At 40.0% G+C, this 22727-nt stretch overlaps 1 protein-coding gene and 1 pseudogene across 5 annotated transcripts in view; one reads left to right on the top strand and one right to left on the bottom strand.

The window, feature by feature from the left end:
* Positions 1–22727, bottom strand: part of Dip2b (disco interacting protein 2 homolog B) — a 220058-nt gene that overhangs the window by 113549 nt on the left and 83782 nt on the right. For all 5 annotated transcript variants that reach the window (XM_063254739.1, XM_063254741.1, XM_063254743.1 and 2 more), the window contains exon 2: positions 8997–9068. In XM_063254739.1, the coding sequence (XP_063110809.1) occupies positions 8997–9068 (72 nt within the window). The remainder of the gene's footprint in view (positions 1–8996; positions 9069–22727) is intronic.
* Positions 14656–15451, top strand: LOC106028939 (proteasome subunit beta type-6-like; annotated as a pseudogene).

Below are 22727 nucleotides of genomic sequence, written 5' to 3'. Positions count from 1 at the left end.
AAGTAAAATGGACTTTTCAGAACACACGAGAGAGGCAGACACTGAAGGGGGCTCTACCCACAGCCAGCCACACAGTGAGGCTCTGTTTTCAGCAGTAGTCTCTAAGGCTCTTCGCAGTGTGGCTGGAACTGTCTGTCTCTCCTGCACTGCCCATATTCCTGAGGTTTCTCAGACAATTGAGAAGGAAAGAAATTCCAAGAGGAAGATCCTAGATTTCATTCTCATAAAATATGCGGGGGCATGTATCATTACAATGTGTGCTCTAATTTGCAGCAATTCTGATACTACTCAAATCCAGCAACAAAAGGGCAGAACTGGAAATGGAAAAAAAAATTCTACATTCTTTCCATTATGCTATAAGCTTCATTTGGAAAGAAATTTTACACTCAAAATGACAGATTAAAGAAAATTTCATTACCCACACCCTACAGAAGCACATTGCTTAATTAATACTCATAGCTGGAAATGTTCTCTAGTGCTCTAGCATCCCAAAATGCCCTTCCTGATTTCTCTCTGTTATGGCTTGTGTATAGATGTCCTCCAGAGCCTCATACAGTCAAAGGGTGGGCTTTTCCTTAGGTAGCTGGATCTGGAGTGTGTGATGCTGGGATTAAGAGTGTGTGATTACTAAATCAGTTCACTGATTGGTCTGGCACTGCCCTACTCCTGGGACCCTAGATAGAATATAAAAGGGGCAGAAAGACACTGTTAAGCTTTTTGCTTGCTTTGTTACCTTCTGACTGCCACGAACTGTTTCTCCTCTGTGATGTCCCTGACACAGCATGCTACCTCGGAGCTAGCCAATTATGGATGGAAACCTCTACAACTGTGAGCTAAATAAACCTCTCCCTTTTTAACTTTGGGTGTTGGGTATCTGTGTCAGAAAAATAAGTTAGTCAGTCCGTCAGTCAGTCAGTCTCTCTTTCTCTGAGACTGTCTCACCAAGCTGCTCTTGCTCTCCTTGATCTGTGATTCTCCTCCTGAGCCTTCCAAGCAGCTGAGATAACAAGTGTGTGCCACCATGTCCAGTTATCATTCCTGAGGTCAACAGCTGGCTTAAAATTCAGCTCCTTTGGATTTCTACAGCATTTCAGAACTCTCTTACACTGCTTACTTTACTCTCTCTTTATGAACCTCATCTGTGTAACGGTGTAATCCCTCCTGTTATAGTATAAATGACTTAAGGTCAAAGGTTAGTCTTATCATCTTGTATTTCCTGTGGTAACTGCCCCTCACTGGTCTTTCACATTGCAGGCACCTAATATTTTGGTTACAGCAAATCATTAAAATCTTGTATGCCACCTTACCTCAAGTAGAGACAATGTATGAGAAAAACAAAGGGGAAAATAAGAGCTATCTATTTAAAGAACACGGTTAAATATTGAGGTTTTTGTTTGGTTTGAGACAGGATCTTTTTATGTAGTCCAGGCTGCCTTAAACTCACTATGGAGGCTGGGTTGGCCTTGAACTCATGGTGATCCTCTTGCTTTAGCCACCACACCTAGCTAATATGATTAAAAATTAGCCTAAATATTTTGCTTACCTGTGTACTGTAAGTCACATAAGTTTTAGACACAAAACTATTGTTTCCATGGTAAACACCTCTAATTACAGTACCCAGGAGGCTAAGGCAGGAAGATCACAAATTTAAGCCCAGTCTGGGCAGTTTAGAGACCTTGGATCAAAATTTTTTTAAAAAGTAAAAAATGATGGGCTATCGCTCAGCACAAAGACTTTGGATTCTGTCCCCAATACCATGATATGATAGAAATAAATAAATACATTTTAAAAAACTATTTTCATATTACTTACATGAGGCCATTAATTAAAAACAGTGTTACCAGACTACTCTCAAGAGGCTTTACTGGGGGATGGGAGAGAAACAAGGTTTTTCTTTGCTTCGGATTAACTCAGTCATACAAACACTTACACAGCCTTAAAGGCAGGAGCACAAAACATCAGGAGAGCCACAGTACACCCATAGGTACTTGGACACTGATGAGAATACACCCCCTAGCAAAACAAGCAGCAGGTGACTGAAGTTTGAGGAAACCAACAGGCCACTGGAAATTCTTCCAGGACAGGCACATAACCACTATCACAAAGAGATTATATCTTATCTCTAAAAAGGCAACAGTTGAGGGCCCCAGGAAAAACACTGTGGAAATATATCAGCCATGGGGCAAAATTCTACTGTGAAATGGGAAACAAATACAATTACATGAAATGAAAGGATCTTGGGGGTGGGGGGAGAGCCAAAGAATGAAGAAAGAAAAACAAATACACAAAGATCAAAAAGAATCTCAAATACACTAACACAGACTGGAATAACCTCACCGATGTCTTAACAAACACAAGCTGCAGCTCACCCTAAAGTGAAAGACTCAGGGTTCCAGGGAAGAAACCACTGTAGAAATTCTATGGCAACTTTAAATAGAGCTGTCAGAGCAGAGCCAGAGCATCCTCTGTTCTCCTCAGACTCAGCCAGAGGAAGGAGGCCTCCCTTTTTAACAATTAAATTGGGCTGTTCGGCTTGCTTGTAAACAGTCAAAAGAAGGTACTGAGACCTGTGAGACCTTTCAAATGGATATAAATTATCTTTGTGCAAATCAAATGCAGATATCTTGTCCTCTCAGCAGCTAATTTAAAAATAACACACAATGTATTAACCATTGTTCCCTTCTAATTATCATTTTGAAATTTTTTTCTCTTTAAAATAAAAATTTATCTTTATGCAAATCTCAAACAATCCTTGCATAGAAATGCTAGGACAAAGAATTCTAACTGAACAAGGCAGATTCTCTCCTTCCCAAAATGCCACTGGAATGATAATGAAGGCCTACAATGGAACAATCGGCTTGGATGGACACAGGAAGGGATGACATTAGGAGCCAACTCTACAAAAAGACTAATAGAACTCATAGGTGAACTCTGAAAAAAGCAAAGAATTCTTTAACAAAGGAAATATAAAAAGTCACATGGCTTAGTTCTGCATAATGTTTATATAATTGTAACAAACACTACGTGCTGATACCACAGCACATACACAGCATATACACAGAATACAGCCTGGAGAATCTGTATACAGCATATACATAGAATACAGCCTGGAGAATTTGTTGAGAAATGTGACAGAAATGTTAAAGGAGAAAAGGAAGTACCTGGTAGAAATCTATGTGATCAAGCAGGAGAGAAAGACTCTAAGACTCCTAATCATTTTTTTTTTAAGACATGGTTTTAACAAATTACTAAGTACCTAGGTTAAGCTTGAATTTGTGAACCTCCTGTCTCAACCTCCTGAGTGCCAGGATTACAGATGTGTACCACCATACCCAGGCTTCCTTTCATCCTCTCCCCTCCCCTACTTTCCTCTTGTTTTAAGATATAGTCTCGCTATGCAGTTCAGACCGGCTTGGAACTCACTTTGTTGCCCAGGCTGGCCTCAAATACATAGCGACCTTCTTGCCTCAGCCTCTCAAGTACTGGGATTACAGGGGTACCCCATCATGGCCAGCTTTAATTTCTACTGGGAATACACAAATTGAGATAATTTACTTACCTAAGTACATAACTGTTAAAGAATGTATTCAGGAAGAAAGTGAACTAAGGAATAAGAAAAATATAAAAAAGAAAGAGTAGTTGGTCATGGTGATATACTCCAGCTATTTCTAACACCCTGGGAGGCTAAAGCAGGATGATTTTTAATGTCTCAAAATAAAATTTTTTTAAATGTAAAAGCTTAGCAATGTAGATCAGGGTAAAGGCTCTCAGCCCAATCCCCAATAGTACAAAAGGAGGGGGGCACAAACAAATACTTATTGACTTCACAAAACAAAAATACTAATAACTGGTAATGGGGTATGTCAACCAGGTGCTGTGAAAATATGAGCTGAGAAATGCTGGTGATCCACACTGAAGCATTCTAAAGTCCTGAGTTGTCTCGGATAATTCAATGACTAGTAACAATAGTAGATGTAGATTTAAAAAAGAAAAAAGCCTTATGGTGGCCCTTGTGCAGGGCAGGCAACAGCTTTACCATATCCTCTGCCTCAAAAGATATAATGCTTAAATGAATCAAATAACACAGCTTCAAAACATATGAAAAGCAAAATTTAATGGAATTATAGGAGAAACTGACAATTACATGGGCACAGTGCAGGTTTTCAATATATTTCTTTGAGACTGGTAGGGGCGGGCAATGAGACAAGGTCTCACTATACAGTATAGGCTAATCTTGAATTTGTAGCAATCCCTCCTGCCTCGGCCTCCCGAGTGCTCGAGATTACAGGTGTACACCACTATGCCCAGCTCATTTCTTGAAGAATTGATAGATCACAAGTAAAAATAGCGAAGACTCAAATACCACAGTGAATTAGTCTGAGATAGAATCATCAATTCAACAAGTAGACAAAATAGATGAGTTATAGAAATTTAACCAAAGTTTAGGCATGCCTTAACAAATAACAAAATACTTGATTTTTGCCTTTAAGATATAAGTGGAAATGTTAAAAATGCAGTTAGTACAGGCATGTTCTGACCATGACACAATTAAGAAACACTTGTCTTAGCAAAGAAGGCAGACAATGTCAGCCTACAACTTAGAAAATGTAGAACAAGGACAAAACAGTAAGCAAAAAGAGAAGAAATAAATACATAAAGGGCCCCAAAACATTCAGAAAACAAAGATACACTATAAAAAGGTCAATAAAGCCCAAAGCTTATTCTTTGAAAAGATAAAACTTCTGGAATGGCAGATTAAGGAGAGAGAGAGGGACAGGAGGAAGTAGGGGGTGGGGGAGGAAGGGAAAGACGGGGAGGGAAGGAGAGAACTGCAGTACCAATAAAGTCAGCTTTAAAGACTGGGACAGGGGTGAAAAAAGAATTAAGACCAGTCAGGTACATGTACCAAATGTCCACGATGAAAAGTCATGCATCACAAACATGCACTAATAAAATAAGAATGTTAAAAATAGAGTGCTGTGCATTACTTAAATCTGAACATGTATACAATCCTGAAAACAAAATTTACCAAGGCTGGCTCAGGAAGAAACAGAAAACTGATCATGTGGTGACTTGCAAAACATGGGGATAATAAGGATGACTTTAAATTAAATCTCTTAAGAAGTTCAGCCTATGGACATAAAGAGGAAAATTAGAAAAACCACATAAAAACTATCCAGTTGTCATGGTGGGATTGGGGGGGGTGGTAAGAGGTGGTTTAATTTTTGAGTATGTTGAAACACTGACACCTTTAGATATGTAAGTGGAACCCGGGCATGGTGGCTCATGCCTATAATCCCAGCACTTAGGAGGCTGATGCAAGTTCGAGGCCAGCCTGAACTGCACAGTGAAACCCTGTCTCAAAAAGACAAAGATAGATAAGTGGAGATTTTAAGTAGGGACAGGTGCTTAGAAGAGATATGGCTTAAACATAGTATTTGGGAGTTGTCTGCAGGTAAATGAAAAATCCATAGATATGGCTTAAAATAATATAACAAGTTAACACATTGCTTCTCAAAGTGTGGTCCCTAGAATATCAGTATTACCCAGGAACTTGACAGATGCAAATTTCCAGGCCCCTACTGAACTAAAAATTCTGAAAATGGGGGCCCCTCCATCTGTGTTAACAAGCCCACCAGTGATTTTAACACAGGATCCAATTTGAGAGCCACTGACAGTAAGAAGTCAAGAGGACTTGGGGCCTTTCCTGGAGAATTTCAACATTTAACAGAGAAAGAGCCTGCAAGAATGGCTAAGAGGAACAGCAAGATATGGATAAGAAAATGAGAAGTCCTTCAAAAGAACTGATGTAAGAATTTTAGGGCTGAGTACTACGGAGATTTGAAGGTGATAGCTCCAGGAAAGATTACAATGAACTAAGAAGTGAGACGCTGAGAAAAAAAGAGTCTGAGAGGCCAGACTGTTCTGAGAAGCTTAATTGTAAGACAGCAAGAGGATAAACACAGAAGTAGTTGTCTAGTAAGGGGAAGTATTTTTTTAGGTTTTTGTTTTTAACAGGACAGTAACCGGAATGACAAACCACAGAGGGAGGAATCTGGCTGCAAGGGAGTGTGGCATTGCGCCTCAACAGTGGGGTGTTTCACAGAGGCGATGATCAGAGCTGTGCAAAACGCTAACAGACCAACTTCTGGTCAGTATTATTACTGCACTGTAAATTCTCCATAGACCTGTGCCTCACACTGTCTGCAACCAGCCTGGATGGCTCCCAATGCCCTGTCCTTGGTGCTACTGGATCACACAAGGTTGCTGAAAATGGAGGTCTTGGGGTGCAAAGCACAAGTGGAAAGACTGCCCTTGACTGCATGAGCAGATAACCTTCTAACTGGAAGGAAGGAAGTAAACATGGATGGGCACAGATGTGGGAAGTTTGAAGTCTGCTGGCCGGAAGCTGGAGGAGCTGGCATCAAAAGGGTTCCATATAGGGTCATCTGCAAGGTCATCCTACTGAGATACAGATCAGATGTGTTGCGTTCTCTTGACCTACTTCATACTCACTGAGCAACTGTATATTTATGATTTGGCTCCTATGTAGGTTTGTCCAGAAAGCAAGAATGTCCTGACAACACAAATTTCCTCCCTCCCCGCTTATTTATTTTTTGGCAGCCCTGAGGATTGAACACAGGACCTCACACATGTTACCACAAGTGTTCTACTACATTTCCAGTCTTTTAAAAAAGAAAAAAAGAATTTTGGGGGGGACAGGGTCTATATTGCCTCAGCTAGCTTCAAACTTGTGATTCTGCTTTTGAGTAGCTGAGAATATAGAAATGAGTCAGTGTGGCAAGCAAAAAACAACAAACAAATATTTCTCAGAGTGAATTCATAATTTTTAAAAATTTGTTTTGTTGATTGTTAGTTTTTTTGGGGGGAGTGGTAAATTTCTAAATTTAAATCTAGATTTTTAAAACATGATTTGGTTTACCCATAGCCTGAGTAGGCTACAGACAGATTATGGTCCTTTTTGTAATCACATTTCCTATTGAGTTGTTCACTAGGATCTGTTTCACTTTGTACAAAGTGACAGAAGAAAATCTCCGGACTTTAAGAAACATGGGACAGATTTTACGTTAAGTAGCAATCAAAATAATATCCTTTATCCTCTCCAACTCCTTGCTTAGTAAATGGTGACTTTTTATTAGCTGTCACTGGCCCAAGTGCTGCTTCTTCCATCTCAATTCATCTCTACATCCATCTTTTCATTAATATATTTCAAACTATGGGCTGGAGATTTAGTTCAATAACATAAATGCCTGCCTGGCAAGCATGAGGTTGTGAGTTCAATCCCTAGTAACCCTCCCACCAAAAAATGTGTGTGTGTGTACACAAATGTATTTTAAACTACCTGTCTCTATACTGATCTATTAGTTTTTAAAGAGAGGCACAGTCAGCACTCCAGATTCCACATCCATGGATTCAATCCACCTGAGATAGAAAATGGGGTGGGGGGCCCCGCAGGGCGCTATGTCTATACCCAAAATATACAAAATTTTTCCATTTCACTATTTTCTAAACAATATGGTACTACAATTATAACTACACAGCATTTGCATTGCATTAGATATTGTAAATAATTTGGAGATGAGTATTCAGAAGGATGTGTATAGATCGCATGTAAATACTATACCATTTATATAAGCAACTTATGGAACACCTTTAAATTTTGGTATCTGCAGGAAATCTGGGTACAAACCTTCTGCAGTTACTGACGGACAACTATATTTCCAAGAACCACGCAGGAAATAAAACAAGTGGAATTATTAGTATGCTATCATTTAATTGTTTAGTCCATTATTCACTCAACACATATTTACAGATCATAAATCTTGTGGAACGCCTAACTTGACAACCAAGAGATATACAAAGTCCTCAACAGAGCAATTAACTCCACAAAGGACTGACAGAATTAATCGAAGAATACACTGATTTCAGGGGACAATCGTAAGAAAAAAAATGTCTTACAGAAATGGCAGAGATTGGCTGTCAAGGGAAATCCTGGAATCAGAGTAACTTAAAGACCACAGCATTAAAAATATAATGACTTAGAGACGGCAGCACAGGCCTGTACACAGCTACTTCAGATGCTCAGGCAGGAGGATCTTGGTTCAAATTCAGCTTGAGCAACTCTGAGTGGCCCTGTCTCAAAATAACAAAAATAAAAAGGATAAAAAGAGTAACTCTGTGTGATAGCACTCAAATAGCATGTAAGGCATACTGTGTTCAATTCCCATCGTGGAGAAAAAAGAAAACGAAGACTTAAAGATAGCCTTGCTTAGAGGCCACAGCAAGGCAAATTCTCTGGAATTAAATACAAAAGTAAACTGGATAGGGAGGTACATTCCTATAATCTTAGCACTCAAAAAGGCTGAGAGAGGAGGATTCAGGGGAGTTCGAAGCCCAGCGGGGCTACATAACAAGATCCTGTATTTTAAATAAATAAATAAATTTTAAAAACAATACCTCCACAAAAGTGATTTTGGACTTTCATATATTTAGAAAACTTGGCAGACTCTTTTCAGAAGCAATAAGGCAGGTTGTGAATTAATCCTTGAGTTTATGTGGGGTCCTGGGATGAATCCTCCAGTCCTCCAACCCTCAAGGCACCCTGCAATACCAGTCAGTGCTTCATAAATTGCCTTCCTTGCTCCACTCCATCACAGTTTGTGCTCTGGCATAAGTTAAATGTAGCTTTTCCATGGCCCGAAATTGTTTGTCATTGAGTATCTTGGTTAGTGGTTCATGTGACACTGCTCAAGCTCGGTGTAAATGATCTGATGACCTTGGATATTTAAAAAGTGCTTAGCACACAAAAGATGCTCAATTAAGATTCATTTCCTCTTTTCTTTCCTTCCGTTTTTCTCTCCCATAGTGAGGTGGGGAGGAAAAAGTAGGAACAAACAAAAGATAGATCGCTTAGAAGACAGCATCTCTCTAGTATAAAAATACAGAAAAAAAGGAAACCATTTCTCAGTGCCTACCTTGTGTCTGTGGGCTGTATGGAGACAGGAGTTTGGATCTTTTCTTTTCATATCCCTTCTGTGTGATGTCCCCTAAAATAGCAAGAAAGCAGAAATAGGTTATGCATTATCCTTATTCTTGGTGGTTCACTGTAAAAATAATATTAATTACAGAGCAATACAGAAATACCACACAACTGTGGGGGAAGAATGTATGGTTTTTTGCCAAGATTTTGCTAAGTGACTTCCCATGGGCTTAGAGTTGACTTCTTGTGGGAAACAGTAGGGCTTCTCCCTACATCATCTATCAATCTGCCACATACCATGGTAGAGATTCCCAAGGTCCTAAGCACCACTAAGTCCCTTGGTATGTAAAATATCCCCAAAACAGAATGAGGCTGATAGACAATGATTTTTCCCTAGAAGTTTCGGTTTAACCAAATGACTACAACTGTTTTGTGAAGTCTTAATTCTCTAACACTGCTATAGAGAACCACATAAAATCAGAAGTCTCGTTAAAAGGAACAGTAAAGTAAATGCAGTGGCACACTCCTGTAATTACTAGAATTAGAATTCAGGATGGATAGTCCAGAGGATCACAGGTTTGAGGGTAGCCTCAGCAACATAGCAAATTCAAGGTCAGCCTAGGCTATAGAAGTGATATTAAGGAAATAATATAACTTCAATCTTTTAGATTTCAGTTTGTGTTCCCAAAAATTGAAGAATGAATTTTAAGGAAAAAGGAGATTTAAGAGTAGGGAAAAAATGTATTTAAAAAGATAGCTCCTGAGAGACAGAAGTGAACCCAGAAGTGGGCTGCCATGGACCCCACTTTACAGAGAAAGTTTTATAGAGCAAAATCACAAGATGGGTACAATGTGGGGTCAAAACTATGATCAACCAATCAGATTACAACTATAGCCACTTAGGTAATATTGATCCAATAGGAAAGCAGGTCATGTAGCAAGTACACAGGAAAAGTCAAGGACCTTTTTAAGGAAGGGATGGATCAGAAGGTTCTGGTCATTTACCTGGATAAATAATGTGTATCTACAGACTTTATTGGACCAAGTGATATCAATTACCTTATCCCTCAGGTAGGCAGGTAGGCCTGGTGATTCTGTCTTTATCTTGGAACTTGACCTCAAACAACTCTACCCACAGCTGTAATATGTTCTCATCACCTGCACTGACTCCTTTGAGTCCCCAGCCCTGTTTGACTGCCTAGAATATTTCTATCTAACTTAGCTATCTATGATTGTTAAGACCCTGTCTTAAGAAAAAGAAGTAGTCAAGACTCAGGCACTGGGCAGGGATATTTAAAGGGTGTTCTGTATCTAACATCTGTAATGGAATTCACTTATTCTTATTGAGCCACTGTTTTGTATTTTTTATACATATGGTTGTCTTTTTCTACAGGTTAAATTTAAAAGTATGCATGAAGCACAAAATACATACACAACAAATGAAGCAAGCACAAACATAAACTGATGAGAAAATATGCAGTTCAAGTGGCAAGAAATGTGACAAATACTGAAGAAAGGGAACAGAGAACAGGTAGCAAGCAGAGTTGAAAGAACAGAAAGCAGAGAACCAAAAGCCATTAAAGGGAGGATGAGTGAAGTCAAGGCTGAGGCAAGAGATACGTACTTCCATTGAAGTACCATTGCCACAATAAAGTGCTGTTTTCCAAAGTGATTTTAAAATTCAGAAAGCATGTAAAATGAACTCTTACATAGAACCCAATGCACGAAACAGAAAAATGTCAACAGAACTTAGCATTTAAAAAATTCTTTTTTTTTTTTTTTTTTGTGGTAGTATGGATTAAATCCACGGCCTTCTGCAGGCTCTGATATTGAGCTATACCCTCCAGCCTTTTCTTTTTTGTTCTCTTTTGCGACAAAGTCTTAACATTATATTTGTTTGATACCAAGTCTCACTGTGTAGCTCAGGCTGGCCTCCAACTCACTGACCTTCCTGCCTCAGCCTCCTGAGTACTGGGAAAGATGGGGTCTTATAATGTAATCCAGGTTGACCTCAAACTCATGATCTTCCTGTCTCAGTCTCCTGAAGGATTCACAGCTTTCGTGTTTTTTTTTTACATAGACAATTGATTGGGGGTACACTGATTTGATTGCAGAAATCTGAAGTCCAGGCTTATGCATGGCAGCCTCAGCCCAATCCCAAGTGGGCAGAGGGAGCCAGAGAAGCTCACTGAAGGGTACCGCAGGAGTGCCCATGCAACAGCAAGTTCCATTAACAAGAGTGAGCTACTACAGAAGGAGCCTAGAAACCACAAAGACTACACTTGTCCCAGCACTGTTACAAAGATCTGGGCAGAAGCTACTGGTAGCCTTAAACCCAGCAATGGAAGATGAAAAGCAGCAAATGAAGGAAGAAAGATAATAAAGAGGAACACTGGACAAGGATTTGTGGACTGGCTGGCTGTGGTGGCTTTTAGCTTGAGCAACAAGGCAGGTGGTGTTACTCTTTGACAGAGAAATCTGGCAAGAGATACGTGTCTGGTGGGCTAAGAAGATAAGACACACCTACGACAGGCCTGGGGGGCAAGAGGAGATGTTTCATCAGCAGCCAGTTATCTGAATCTAGAACTCAGTGCCACGTGGACTGCCTGGAGAGAGGAATAGGACACATCACAAAGTGCTCAAAGCCAGAGGAGACTAGTAGCCTTACACTAGACAAAGACAATCAGGGATGCAGGAACCACAGAGAAGCTGAAGTAATTTGGCAATTTCTACTGAAACCTGGACGTAGCAACCATTATTTCTAAAAGTTACTTAGCTTCCATATTTACACATTGTGCACAAAAATCAGTAAGCATACTCATGCCCCAAACCTGAAAGCAAAATAGTCGCCAACATGTGTCTCAAAGGCTTCCACCTCAGAGCTATTTTGTGAGCATGTACATTTGCAAAACACATGCACCCACCCCTCCCTGCCCCGACACCTGGCAATATCTGAGAATACCTTGCACAGGTAAAGGAAGAGGTGCTACTAGTCACCTAGAGAATGGTGACTAGGTAGGGAACATCCTGCAGCAAACAGAACAGACTCCCAGCACAGACTTTTCCAGCCTAAAATGTCAGAAATGCTGCCAGTGAAGAACCCCGACTTACATAATAATATGTAGGTATTCTATACTGGCACAGAAAGATGTTTAAAGTGTATTATGCCCTGGCAAGTGCAAGGTCCTTAGTTCAATTCCCAGTATGCGAAAGAAAGAAAGAAAGAAAGAAAGAAAGAAAGAAAGAAAGAAAGAAAGAGAGAGAGAGAGAGAAGAAGAAAGAGAAGGGGCTGGGGGGGGCATATGCCTATAATCCCATTACTTGGGAAGTTAAGGCAGTAGGATCACCATGAGTTTGAGGCCAGTTTGGGTTACATAATGAGTTTAAGACCAGCTTCAACTGTATAATGAGATCGTATCTCAAAACAAACAAACCAAAAATAAATAAATATGATATATTAAGTATAACAGGTAACAACAGATTGGCATGTATATGGATATAGCTTTATAAAATATAGTAATAGATATGTTTGCATATATACAGAAAGTAATCTGGAATGCTATAAACCAAATGTTTATTCTTAGGGTATAGGATTATGAGGGAGTTTGGCTTTGTTTTATATACTTTGAGTTTGATTTTAACAAAGCCTGATTTATAATCTTAATTTTTTTTCATTAAACATGATGCTCCCCACTAAACAAAAACAAAAGGATAGTCTGTAGGTATATACTTGCTAACACAGTAAGTGACCAAAATATTCAACAGAAAAAATATAGTTTACATAGTATTTTCAAATTTTAGAATATCAGTATATTTAAACACATGTAGCATAATAAGTAAACATGTCTACAAAAAAATGTTGTTTTGTTTTGGTGGTGCTGAGGATCATGCCTACGGCCTTGCACAACCCAGGCAAGTGCTGTACTACTAAGCAGCAACCCCAGGCCTGTGCCAAAATATGAACAGTACAGCTCACAGCTTCTGAATAGGTTTTAGTTCTCCTTTGTCTCCTACATTTTCTAATTTTTCCACAATGAACATTATTATTTAAGGAAACAAGTATTTTAACATTTCAATTATGGCTACTTATTAAACTATACAATTAATCACGATGGTTCGTCATGTCTTTTTCTGTATTAAAAAATTTTTTTAATCTGGAAATCTTTTTTTAATCCAGCTGTCTTCAAATTAACCAACCCAAGAGTTATCTCAATACACAAGAGGAACAGGAATTTAGTACCAAGGAAACTTACAATGGAAACAGAAACTGTTTTTATTGTAAAATGGACTACTTTATTTCCATTCCACACTCACATGCTCCTCTGCCTCTTTCCTTCCTTCCTCTTCTTGGGATGGGCACAAAGGCTCAGGATACATCTGACAAACAGTGGTTAAACAGCTTTCTTCAATGCTTACAGTCTCAATCGTTCACTGTCTGCAAATGATCACATGACAAACTGCTAGATTTGGCAGCTGGGACATCCATCAACTGCTAACCACCTCGGATTGTGAAAGGGGTCAATCAAGAGAGTCTAATTCAGCCATGCCAATTAGCTTTGTTAGATCTGTAACTGAGCAAAGAAACTGAGAAGACCTGAGAAAAGCAGCATGGTGAGAATATAAGGACCACCATGGTAAGCCATACAGAAATCTGAAAGTGCCTCTTCTTTCTTGGACTACCAGATGCTGCTCTCAAGTCCCCTCTGATGAGAGCCTTCCACCATTTGTCAGTTACTCTTCCTAGGGCTCCTGCAACACTATGCACACTTCTAAGGCAGTGCTTAGTACATCACTAGTATTTCAATTATCTGTTTAAACTCTGTCCTCTACTACACTGTGCACTTGAAGGCAAGGACTGTGCCTTGTTCATCTCTAGCCCGCCCACATCCTGGCACAATAGACATTTGCTGAATGAGTGACTAAGGAATTAGTAAAATGGAGGCAGTGAGAGAACAATAAATCAAAAAGACATGCGTACTTGGGTAGAACACTGGAATGGCAGAAAAAGAGCTTTATTTTAGAAGAAGCTGAAAGGCCAAGGAAAGGATTTAGTAAGCCAGAAGTTTACTGAAATTTGACAACAGACCTTTAAAAAAGTGAACACAAAGCAACACTTGGACTGCCTGAAGATAGGAATATTGTATAAATCACAAAATACTCAAAGCCAGAGGAGCTCCACACCATATGAATATATCTCTTAGCTCAACATGACAGAAGGAAATAAAAGAATTTTGACCCAGGCAGGATACTGTAGCTGGAAAAGCCTTGGCTGGAATCAAAGAGCTCCTATCTCCCCCACCCCTAGGAATTTATGTATGGCGCCAAAGACCAATGGGCTATCTGTGCATCCCTAATGCCCCCTTAGGTTCCACCCCAAGCCGAGGCTACTTAATGTGCCTCACTCCACGTGTTCCACGGAGAGGTTCAGGGGTGTCTCTCCCCGCATTCTCAAAATAAAGGTCATTTATATTTCATACTTCCTATCTTTTCAGCCGCTGCCGGTCCCCCACAGTTCTATCAGATTTATTATTCAATATTTCTGTAACTGACCACCTAAAGCCTGTGTTAAATCACTCTCCCTACCTGGGGTTAAGCAGATTTTGTGGCACTAAAGCAATACTTTCCAAACTTTTTAAAAAAGTGGTGCTAGGTGAATGCAGGGCCTCACAAATGCTAGACCACTGTTCTACCTCAACTCTTGGCTATTTTTAAAAGACTCACTGGGGGTGGGGGGTGGGGCCGGTGGAGGCAGAATAAAAAGACTGTGGCTTCTGGGACCTGAACTTGCCTGGGAGCCGAAAGCCACCACCCAAGCCTGGAGAAACCAAGAAGTCTCCATGGGGACCATGATCAACGCTGTGCAGTTTGACGGAGGCAAGATTCTGAAAATGACTCCAGAAAAACCACTTGGTCTTACCTCGCCAATCACCAATCCAGTGACTAACAAGTTGACTCCTATTTACAACCTCATTTTCTGCTGTTGCTCAGATCTATCAACTGATACCCAGGTAGTAGCAGATGCTGTCACTTATCAGCTTAGTTTCCACAGCATTGAGCTAAATGAGCCTCCACTGGAAACAGCAGCCAACCAATTTAAGGAGACATGTTACCGGTAATGGGAAAGATCTGATGGCAGGAATCGTCATTCCAAGCTGGGACTCTCAAGGAGGAGGGCAGGTCTACTCAGTTCCCACGGGAAGTACAATGATAAGGCAGTCTTTTGCCACTGGAGGTTCTGGGAGTTCATGTATCCAGGGCTGTTGGAAAGGCATGACCAAGGAGGAGTGTCTACAGTTCACTGCCAATGCTCTTGTGTTCGCTATGGACTGGGATGGTTCCAGTGGAAGGGTGATCCATCTGGCAGCCATTGAAGAAGCAGGGGTTGAATGGTAGGTACTTTTGGGTGACCAGATACCCAAATTCACTATTGCTACTTTACTACTCCTCTGAATCCTGAGATTCTAAGCTGCAATTAGATATCAATACCCCATAATGATACAAAATTTAATATACAGTTTGTCAAAGAAAAAAAAGGAACCACAGGGGAAGGCTTGTAAAAACAAACTCCCATCAAGATTCTGACTTACTGAGACTAGATTAGGACCCAGAAATCTGTACTCTTTGGAAGGGGAGGGTCATTTCACTACAAAGTTCAGGCTGTCAGTCAAAATTGCAGCAAACTTCTTTCCTGAGCCTCCCAAGTGCTGGAATTACAGATGTGTGCCACCAGGCCTGGCAGAAATCTGTACTTCTGATAAGTACTGTATTTTTCAAAGGATCTGAAAGTCAGGGACATTTGAAAATTGTTGCACTCAATAATCCTGCCTGGAGTTGGGCCTGATGGCACACTCCCACAGGGCACTAAAATCCCCACACTCAAGAGGCTTAAACAGAAAGATCATGAATTCAAGGCCAGTCTTAGCTCCACAGCAAGTTTACGGCACCCATGTATTACATAGCATGTTTCTGATTCCATCTATCCATCCATCTATCCATCCTGGGATTGTGCTGGGTGGTTTTGCTGACTTAATGTGAGCAGAGGGCAAAGTGGAAGATCAGGAAGAATACTGTCTGCTACCCAGCCCCAAGAGAGAACATGGGCACTTGGGAGCTCACTGACACTAAGTCATACCATAGCCACTGTTACAACAGATTTTTTTGTCATCTGGAATAAGGAAATGAGGGAGTGCCATAACTACCTGTGTAAAATAAAATTTGCATTAAAATGGCATGTGTCTAAGGCAAACTTGTTGTTCAAGTTTTTTGAGAACTAAGTAAATAAAGGGAGGATTAGCCTTTTATTTCCATTGGCATAACATATGTCTCCACCCACACATACTTGGAAGAATAGCTGTGTCCAGGGGTCTGTAGCACCTGACAGTGTGCTTGTACAGTTTTAAAAGAAGGTATGGACCCAAACAACCAAGAGACAAGCCATGAGCAGTTTTGACACCTGCATGACTAGTTCAGCAGTATTGGCCCTACCACAATCTTTTATTTTTTTGAAACAGGGTCTCATTAAGTAGTTCAGGCTGTCCTTGAACTCACTGTTACCCAAGATGGCCTTGACTTTGCAGGAATTTCTTCTGTGTTGGCCCCCTGAGTACTGAGACAACAGGTACAATCACATCTAGCTAAGCCTACCCAAGCGTGAATCATCAATGCCAGGCCCATGGAAGGAAGCACACACTGGGTGATACAGAGAAGAATCATGTTCCCAGCCTCTCCTCACCACGTGGGGTCAACAGACACTGCTTGGAACAGTGGCCCACAAGTAAGCTGACAGACAAAGGTGGGAAGCAGTACAGAGAGCAACTCAAGACCCTTCAGTGCCAGAGGTAACAGGGAGGATGGTCTTTCAGTTGCCACTAGAATATACATTCACATTAAAAAGGAATCTTATCTTGCAGAGAAGTAGGGTAATAAGCAGTTTTCATTTGTAACCCTGTGCAGAACACTGAGCCATTAGATACAAAATAAACATGACTGGAAAATTCTGGAGGGTCACCAATTCACACATAAATTTTTTCTCTAGGGAACTCACTTGGCTGATAAGACAGCAAGGATTACAATTCCAGCCATTAAAATCTTTCTGCTCCAACACAAACAAAAGGGTATGTGCTGCCGCAACACTATTTCAAAACACTAATGAGAGATGGTCTGGAGGGGCTTTGGGAATGCAAGAAAAACATTTTCACCACCGAACAGATGACACAATATTAAGTAAAAATGAATATAACAGTCTCTTTCAAAAGTTTCCTCTCTAAACAACTAATTACAATGAAAGTGACAAGTGCCACCCTAGAGATTATATGGCAATAAGCATAAATGAGTGACTACAAGGCTTAGCAATGGCTTCCAAAGAATCAGTCTCCATTCCAAGAAATCCTACACAGTGACACTATCACCACTCTCATTTTCCAGGGGAGAATTTTCCTACACACAGGAAATGCAAACAGCTTGCACATCCAGTCAGCACTGTGGCCAGGACTTGAACCCATGCAGCCTTTGCTCGAGTCCCTGCTTTTTTTTTTTTTTTTTTTTAATGGAGTGGCAAAGTTTCACATTTACTAAAGAGGTAGAGGGGAAAAACAGGCCTTCCAGAGTGAGTCTGGGTCAAGTAAGAGGAGGAAAAATATAAATGCATCCTACGGTACAGGGTGAGGTACCATGAAGAGACATGACAGCTAGAATCCCTGCTTTGAATCTCTACCTATGCTCATTTTTGGAGAGAGGCTCTCAAGTCTGAGAAAAGATTGTTAAGATGTCACAAAAGCTGCGCTGAGGCTGAGTCTAGAAGGCTGACAGGACAGACATACATCTGGGAGTGAAGATACAATGCCAGTGGTGGCTAACCTACACAAGTTCCTCAGCAAGCTGTCTGTTATCACTGAAAGCTCTAAAAGGTTCACCATCACTGATACAGTGTAACAAAACTCACAGTCTGACTCTAGCTTGGTGGTGCACACCTGTAATCTCAGAAGCTAACGCAGGACAGTATGGAAATTTAGTGACTTAGTGACTATATCTCAAACTATAAAATTTTTAAAGGACTGGAGATGTAGTTCAGTGTGACTCCATACTCAAAAGAAACAAAAAACATGAAATCTGCAGTCACTCCAAGTTTAGGGCTGATGTCTAACTCCTGAGTCACTGATATATAGTACTTCCTTCTTCATTAAATAGTGCTACATAACAGCCACCAATCTAAATTTTCAAATCACTTCCCCCAACCATTTCTTTGATACTGAGGAACTGAACTCAGTGCCTTCAAATGAACTACTCTCCCAACTCTTTTTAAAATTTTTGAGACAGGGTTCACTAAGTTGCCTAAGCTAGACTTCAACTTGAGATTCTCTTGCCTCAGCCTCCCAAAGTCCTGGAATTACAGACATATTCCATCAAGTCTGGCCCTTTTCATGTTTGAAATGAGACAGTCAACTATGAGAATAGTGTCTAGTTGTTATGAAGATACCTAACAATGCTAGGTGCAGTAGTTTTGAGATAAGGTCTCACTATGTAGTTCAGGCTAGCTTTGAACTACTTAACCCAGGCTGACCTTGAACTCAAGGAGATCCTCCAACCTCAGAATCCTAAGTGTTGGGATTATAAGCATGCACCACCATGCCCAGTTGTGATAGTAAAGCCTGTTACCCCAATAATTGGGAGATTTGACGCCAGGCAGGACAATTTTAAACCTGTTTCAAAATAAAATTTTAAAAAGGGCTATGAATGTAGCTCACACTCCTTGAGTTCAATCCTTAGTACTAGAGAAAGGGGGTAGTAGGTTATTAGTCATCATTACTAAAGATTTATCTAGCACAGAATGTGGCCTTTCCATGAAGAAATAAACAAAATAAAAAAGAGATTAATTGATTTAAGGGGTTAAAAATAAAAGTTCTCAAGAGTTAGCATTTTAAATCTATACTTGTATCTAATTAACTTATCCTTTATATGTACATTTTAGACGAGGAGGTGATACAGATTGGCTATGGCTGGAGATGAGGAGTAGAACCAGGATTATTGTACATGAGGAATGTAAACAGACCAACACAGAGAGACAAAAATATGCTGAGAATATGAATGAAGTCACTCTTAAATCAAAGCTGAAAACAGCAGAGGACCAGGATCACATCCCAGAGACACTGGTCAAAAACAACATTTTTTACTATTAAATTTTATCATGGGCAGGCATGGTGGCGCATGCCTGTAATCCTAGCTCTCAGAAGGCTGAGGCAGGAGGATTGCTGTGAGTTTGAGGCCAGCCTGGACCGTATAAGGGAGTTCAAGGCTAGCCTGGACTACACAGCAAGACTTTGTCTCACAAAACAAAACAAAACTTTATCATGTTTTCCTTATTGTTTCCAGTGAATTACATACAGCAACCACTGATTCTTCAAACATCTTCCTTCCAGGGGTATCATATAAAAGCTTGCTCGCATACAAAATGATAACAATACAAAGGCCTTCTCTCTTCAACCACCTGTTGGCCTTTATCTTTCCATACTTTTCTTGTATATCTGAACCAAAAGTGTCCAACATAACTTTAAAGAATTAAAAATATATCTCAGCAATCTCTGTAGTATTTTTCTACATAAAAATAAAATTACTCTTACAGGCATGGTGGCACACATCTGGAATCCCAGCACTCAGGAGGCTGAGGTGGGAGGATGGCTGTAAGTTCAAGGCTGTCCTGTACTACATAGCAATACCCTGTCTCAAAAACAAAACAATAATAATAAATTAACCTTACATTGAAGAGAGAGTGTGAAAATTGTTTTTATAATTCAGCCAGAAATAAATTTTTTGTTAAAATATATACAATCTGTTGAAAGGTAGGTGAGTTTTATTATCTAATTTTTCTCTTGGAAAAAAAAATCAGTGGTCCTAAAAGTTTCAACTGGCAGCTAGTGTCTTCTTTTATTTCAACAATGCTAATGTCACCAAAAAATTTTTCTAAGGAAATTAAGACATTTAACTTTCCATTCTCAACAGACATCTTTTTATCTCATTTAGGACAATAATCTGAACTATACATGTTCCATGTCAAGAATTAGAGGGTAAATCCACATTGCTTTCTCCCAAAATCCAAATCACAGAATTGGTTTAACCACACATGTTCCATGTCAAGAATTAGAGGGTAAATCCACATTGCTTTCTCCCAAAATACAAATCACAGAATTGGTTTAACCACACAACTCAAGTTTACTAGTCAAATATATATGACTTCTTACAAATGGTATTTCACCTAAGGCACCAAGCAAGTTTAAACAAAGAAAAAGCAGTAAGTAAAACACTTGAGACACTGAGAAACTGAACTGTAAGTATGACTACATCATCAGGCAACGGTTAAATTAATCCATGTAATGCAAAAGGTATGTTTGTTTGTTCATTTGTTATATGCCTACAAATAACAATTTGCTATCCAAACTGCCTGCATATTTAAAAAGAACAGAGTAGCTCAACTAGTAAGAACAAAGCAAGGGTTCCAGTTCAAAACATATCTAGGTATGAACCCTCAGTCTGCCATTCTCTTACTACTGGACAAGTTATTCAATAACTCTGCCTCAGTGTCAGTGAAACTGGAATAACACCTGCCTTCAATACTGTGATGATTTTCAGTGAGAATAAAAGCAAAGTCCCTCGCACGTAGCACACACTTAACTAGTTTCAGCTGATACACCTCATCCATAAGTCCTAACAATACCTTTACTTTTGAAAAGGCTTTTAAGAAAATTCTGAATCAGCTAATTCTTTATTTTATCTTATTAATGAGGTAGGGTTTCACTTTATGGTTCAAGCTGGCCTTGAACTCACTTTGTAGCCCAGGCTGGCTTCAAACTCCCAGTGATCCTCTTGCCTCAGTCTCCCAAGTGCTGGGATAACAGGCATGTGCTTTTGCGCCTGGCTCTGGCTCTGGTTGATTCTTTTTAGACAGGTGCTTTATCACTGAGCAATATCGCCAATACCTAGGATGGTTTGTTTGTTTGTTTGTTTGTTTTTTAAGACATGGTTTCACTATATGGTTCAAGCTGGCCTTGAACTTGTAGCAATCCTCCTGCCTCGGCCTCCTGAGTGTTGGGATTACAGGTGTGCACCACCACACCTGACCTCCAGATGGCTCTCTTTATAAAAAGAGAGTGTGGAGATGTGTCTCTAAAGGTACATCATGGTGCTGAATTCTCAGCACTAAGCCAACAAAATTAGTGCCTTCAGTTGCTAACAGTCTAAATGTGAGAAAAGTGACATCTCCAAGAGGTACAAATGTCTAAGCCAGAATGAGCAGAGAATAATCAAAATGCTATTTGTAAATAACACAGTGCCACTGTGCAGTTCAGGCCGGCCTCAAACTTGCAGCAGTACTCTGGCCTCAGCCTCCTCAGAGTTGGGATTACAGACACGTATCACCAAACCTGGCTCATAAAATGAATTTCTTTTAAAGAGATGAAGGATTTTGTTGGTAGGCAATTTATACTGCCCTGGAAACCAAAGATGTACAGGGAAAAAAACAAGTGAGAACACTAACAATGCTAGTATAGTGTGTGGATCACAAACTAAATAGGTCGTTTGGATCAGAAAGGGAAGAGTACTCCAATGGGTCACAAAACAGATCTTACATATTTTGCAGGGTTTATAATTTCGGGTTCCACACATCCAGAGATTTAGGTTGTCCTTTCTGTTCTGCTACAAAGCAGATCTCTAATCCTAGACAACCCCAATATACAATACTCTCAGCCTCAGTTTCCTCATCTGCAGGAAAGATGACATAGACATTCTTTGCTGCTTTTGATCAATGTTTGATGAATGCCACCTGTCTGCCACTGCTAACATGGTAAATCAAAAGCAAGGAAGGGTATCAAGCAGGCAACAGATAAGCTCCAGTGTGGATATACAGATTTTAGGACTCATCAGTGTAGGAGGTAGTAGCTGAAGACTTGGGTGTGAATGATATCACCCAGGAGGAATGCAGTATGAGCAGTGAAGAAGGCCAAAAGAAGAATCCTGGGGTAAACCAGCAGTTAAAGAACAGGCAGAGGAAAAAGAGACATACTGAGATATGGTGGGAGACCAGGAAGAATGGGAAAAAAGGACACAGAAGAAAGAGAGAAGAAGAATCCAGAGTCACAAATGTAAAATAAGCATTAAAAAAATCCTCCTGGGTTTGACATCTAGGTCACCAGTGGTCCAATTAAGAACAATTTTAAAGGAACAAAGAATGAAGAAGGAGGACTATTTAGAATACTAAAGAATGACAAAGACATGAAGTGAGCATAACAGATTTGATTTCTTTCCTACCTTTTTCGGGGAGAAGGACACAGAACTGGGGATTAAGCCCAGGACCTTCACTCAAAGCTATATCCTCAGCATTTCTCACTTTCAGACAGGATCTTGCTAAGACACGAAGTTGCCCAGTCTGAACTCAAACCTGTGGCCCTCCTGCCTCAGTCTCCCAGGTATCTTTTCTTTCTTTCAATACACTGCAAAGGAAACGAAATACAAGGCAGTATCTACAGAATGCTGGAGTCAAGAGATGTGGGTCTTTTTCTTTAAAATGGACAAATTATATGTTACCAAGAAAGAACTACTGGAAGGAAGTTGAAATACTATTTCAACCAACAAATACTATGAATTGCCTACAGGAAAAGCACTACTTTAGCTTGAGACATAGTCCTAGCATTTAGAGTCATGATCATATAGTTTATAGTCTCTTCCAACATAGAGAAAC

Source organism: Cavia porcellus, unplaced genomic scaffold (assembly GCF_034190915.1).
Source record: "Cavia porcellus strain 051 isolate PalLab524CR breed Dunkin Hartley unplaced genomic scaffold, mCavPor4.1 scaffold_8, whole genome shotgun sequence".
In the NCBI taxonomy this organism is placed as follows: domain Eukaryota; kingdom Metazoa; phylum Chordata; class Mammalia; order Rodentia; family Caviidae; genus Cavia; species Cavia porcellus.
Note: the sequence above shows the minus strand (reverse complement) of the source record. Positions and strands in the feature narration are given on the sequence as shown.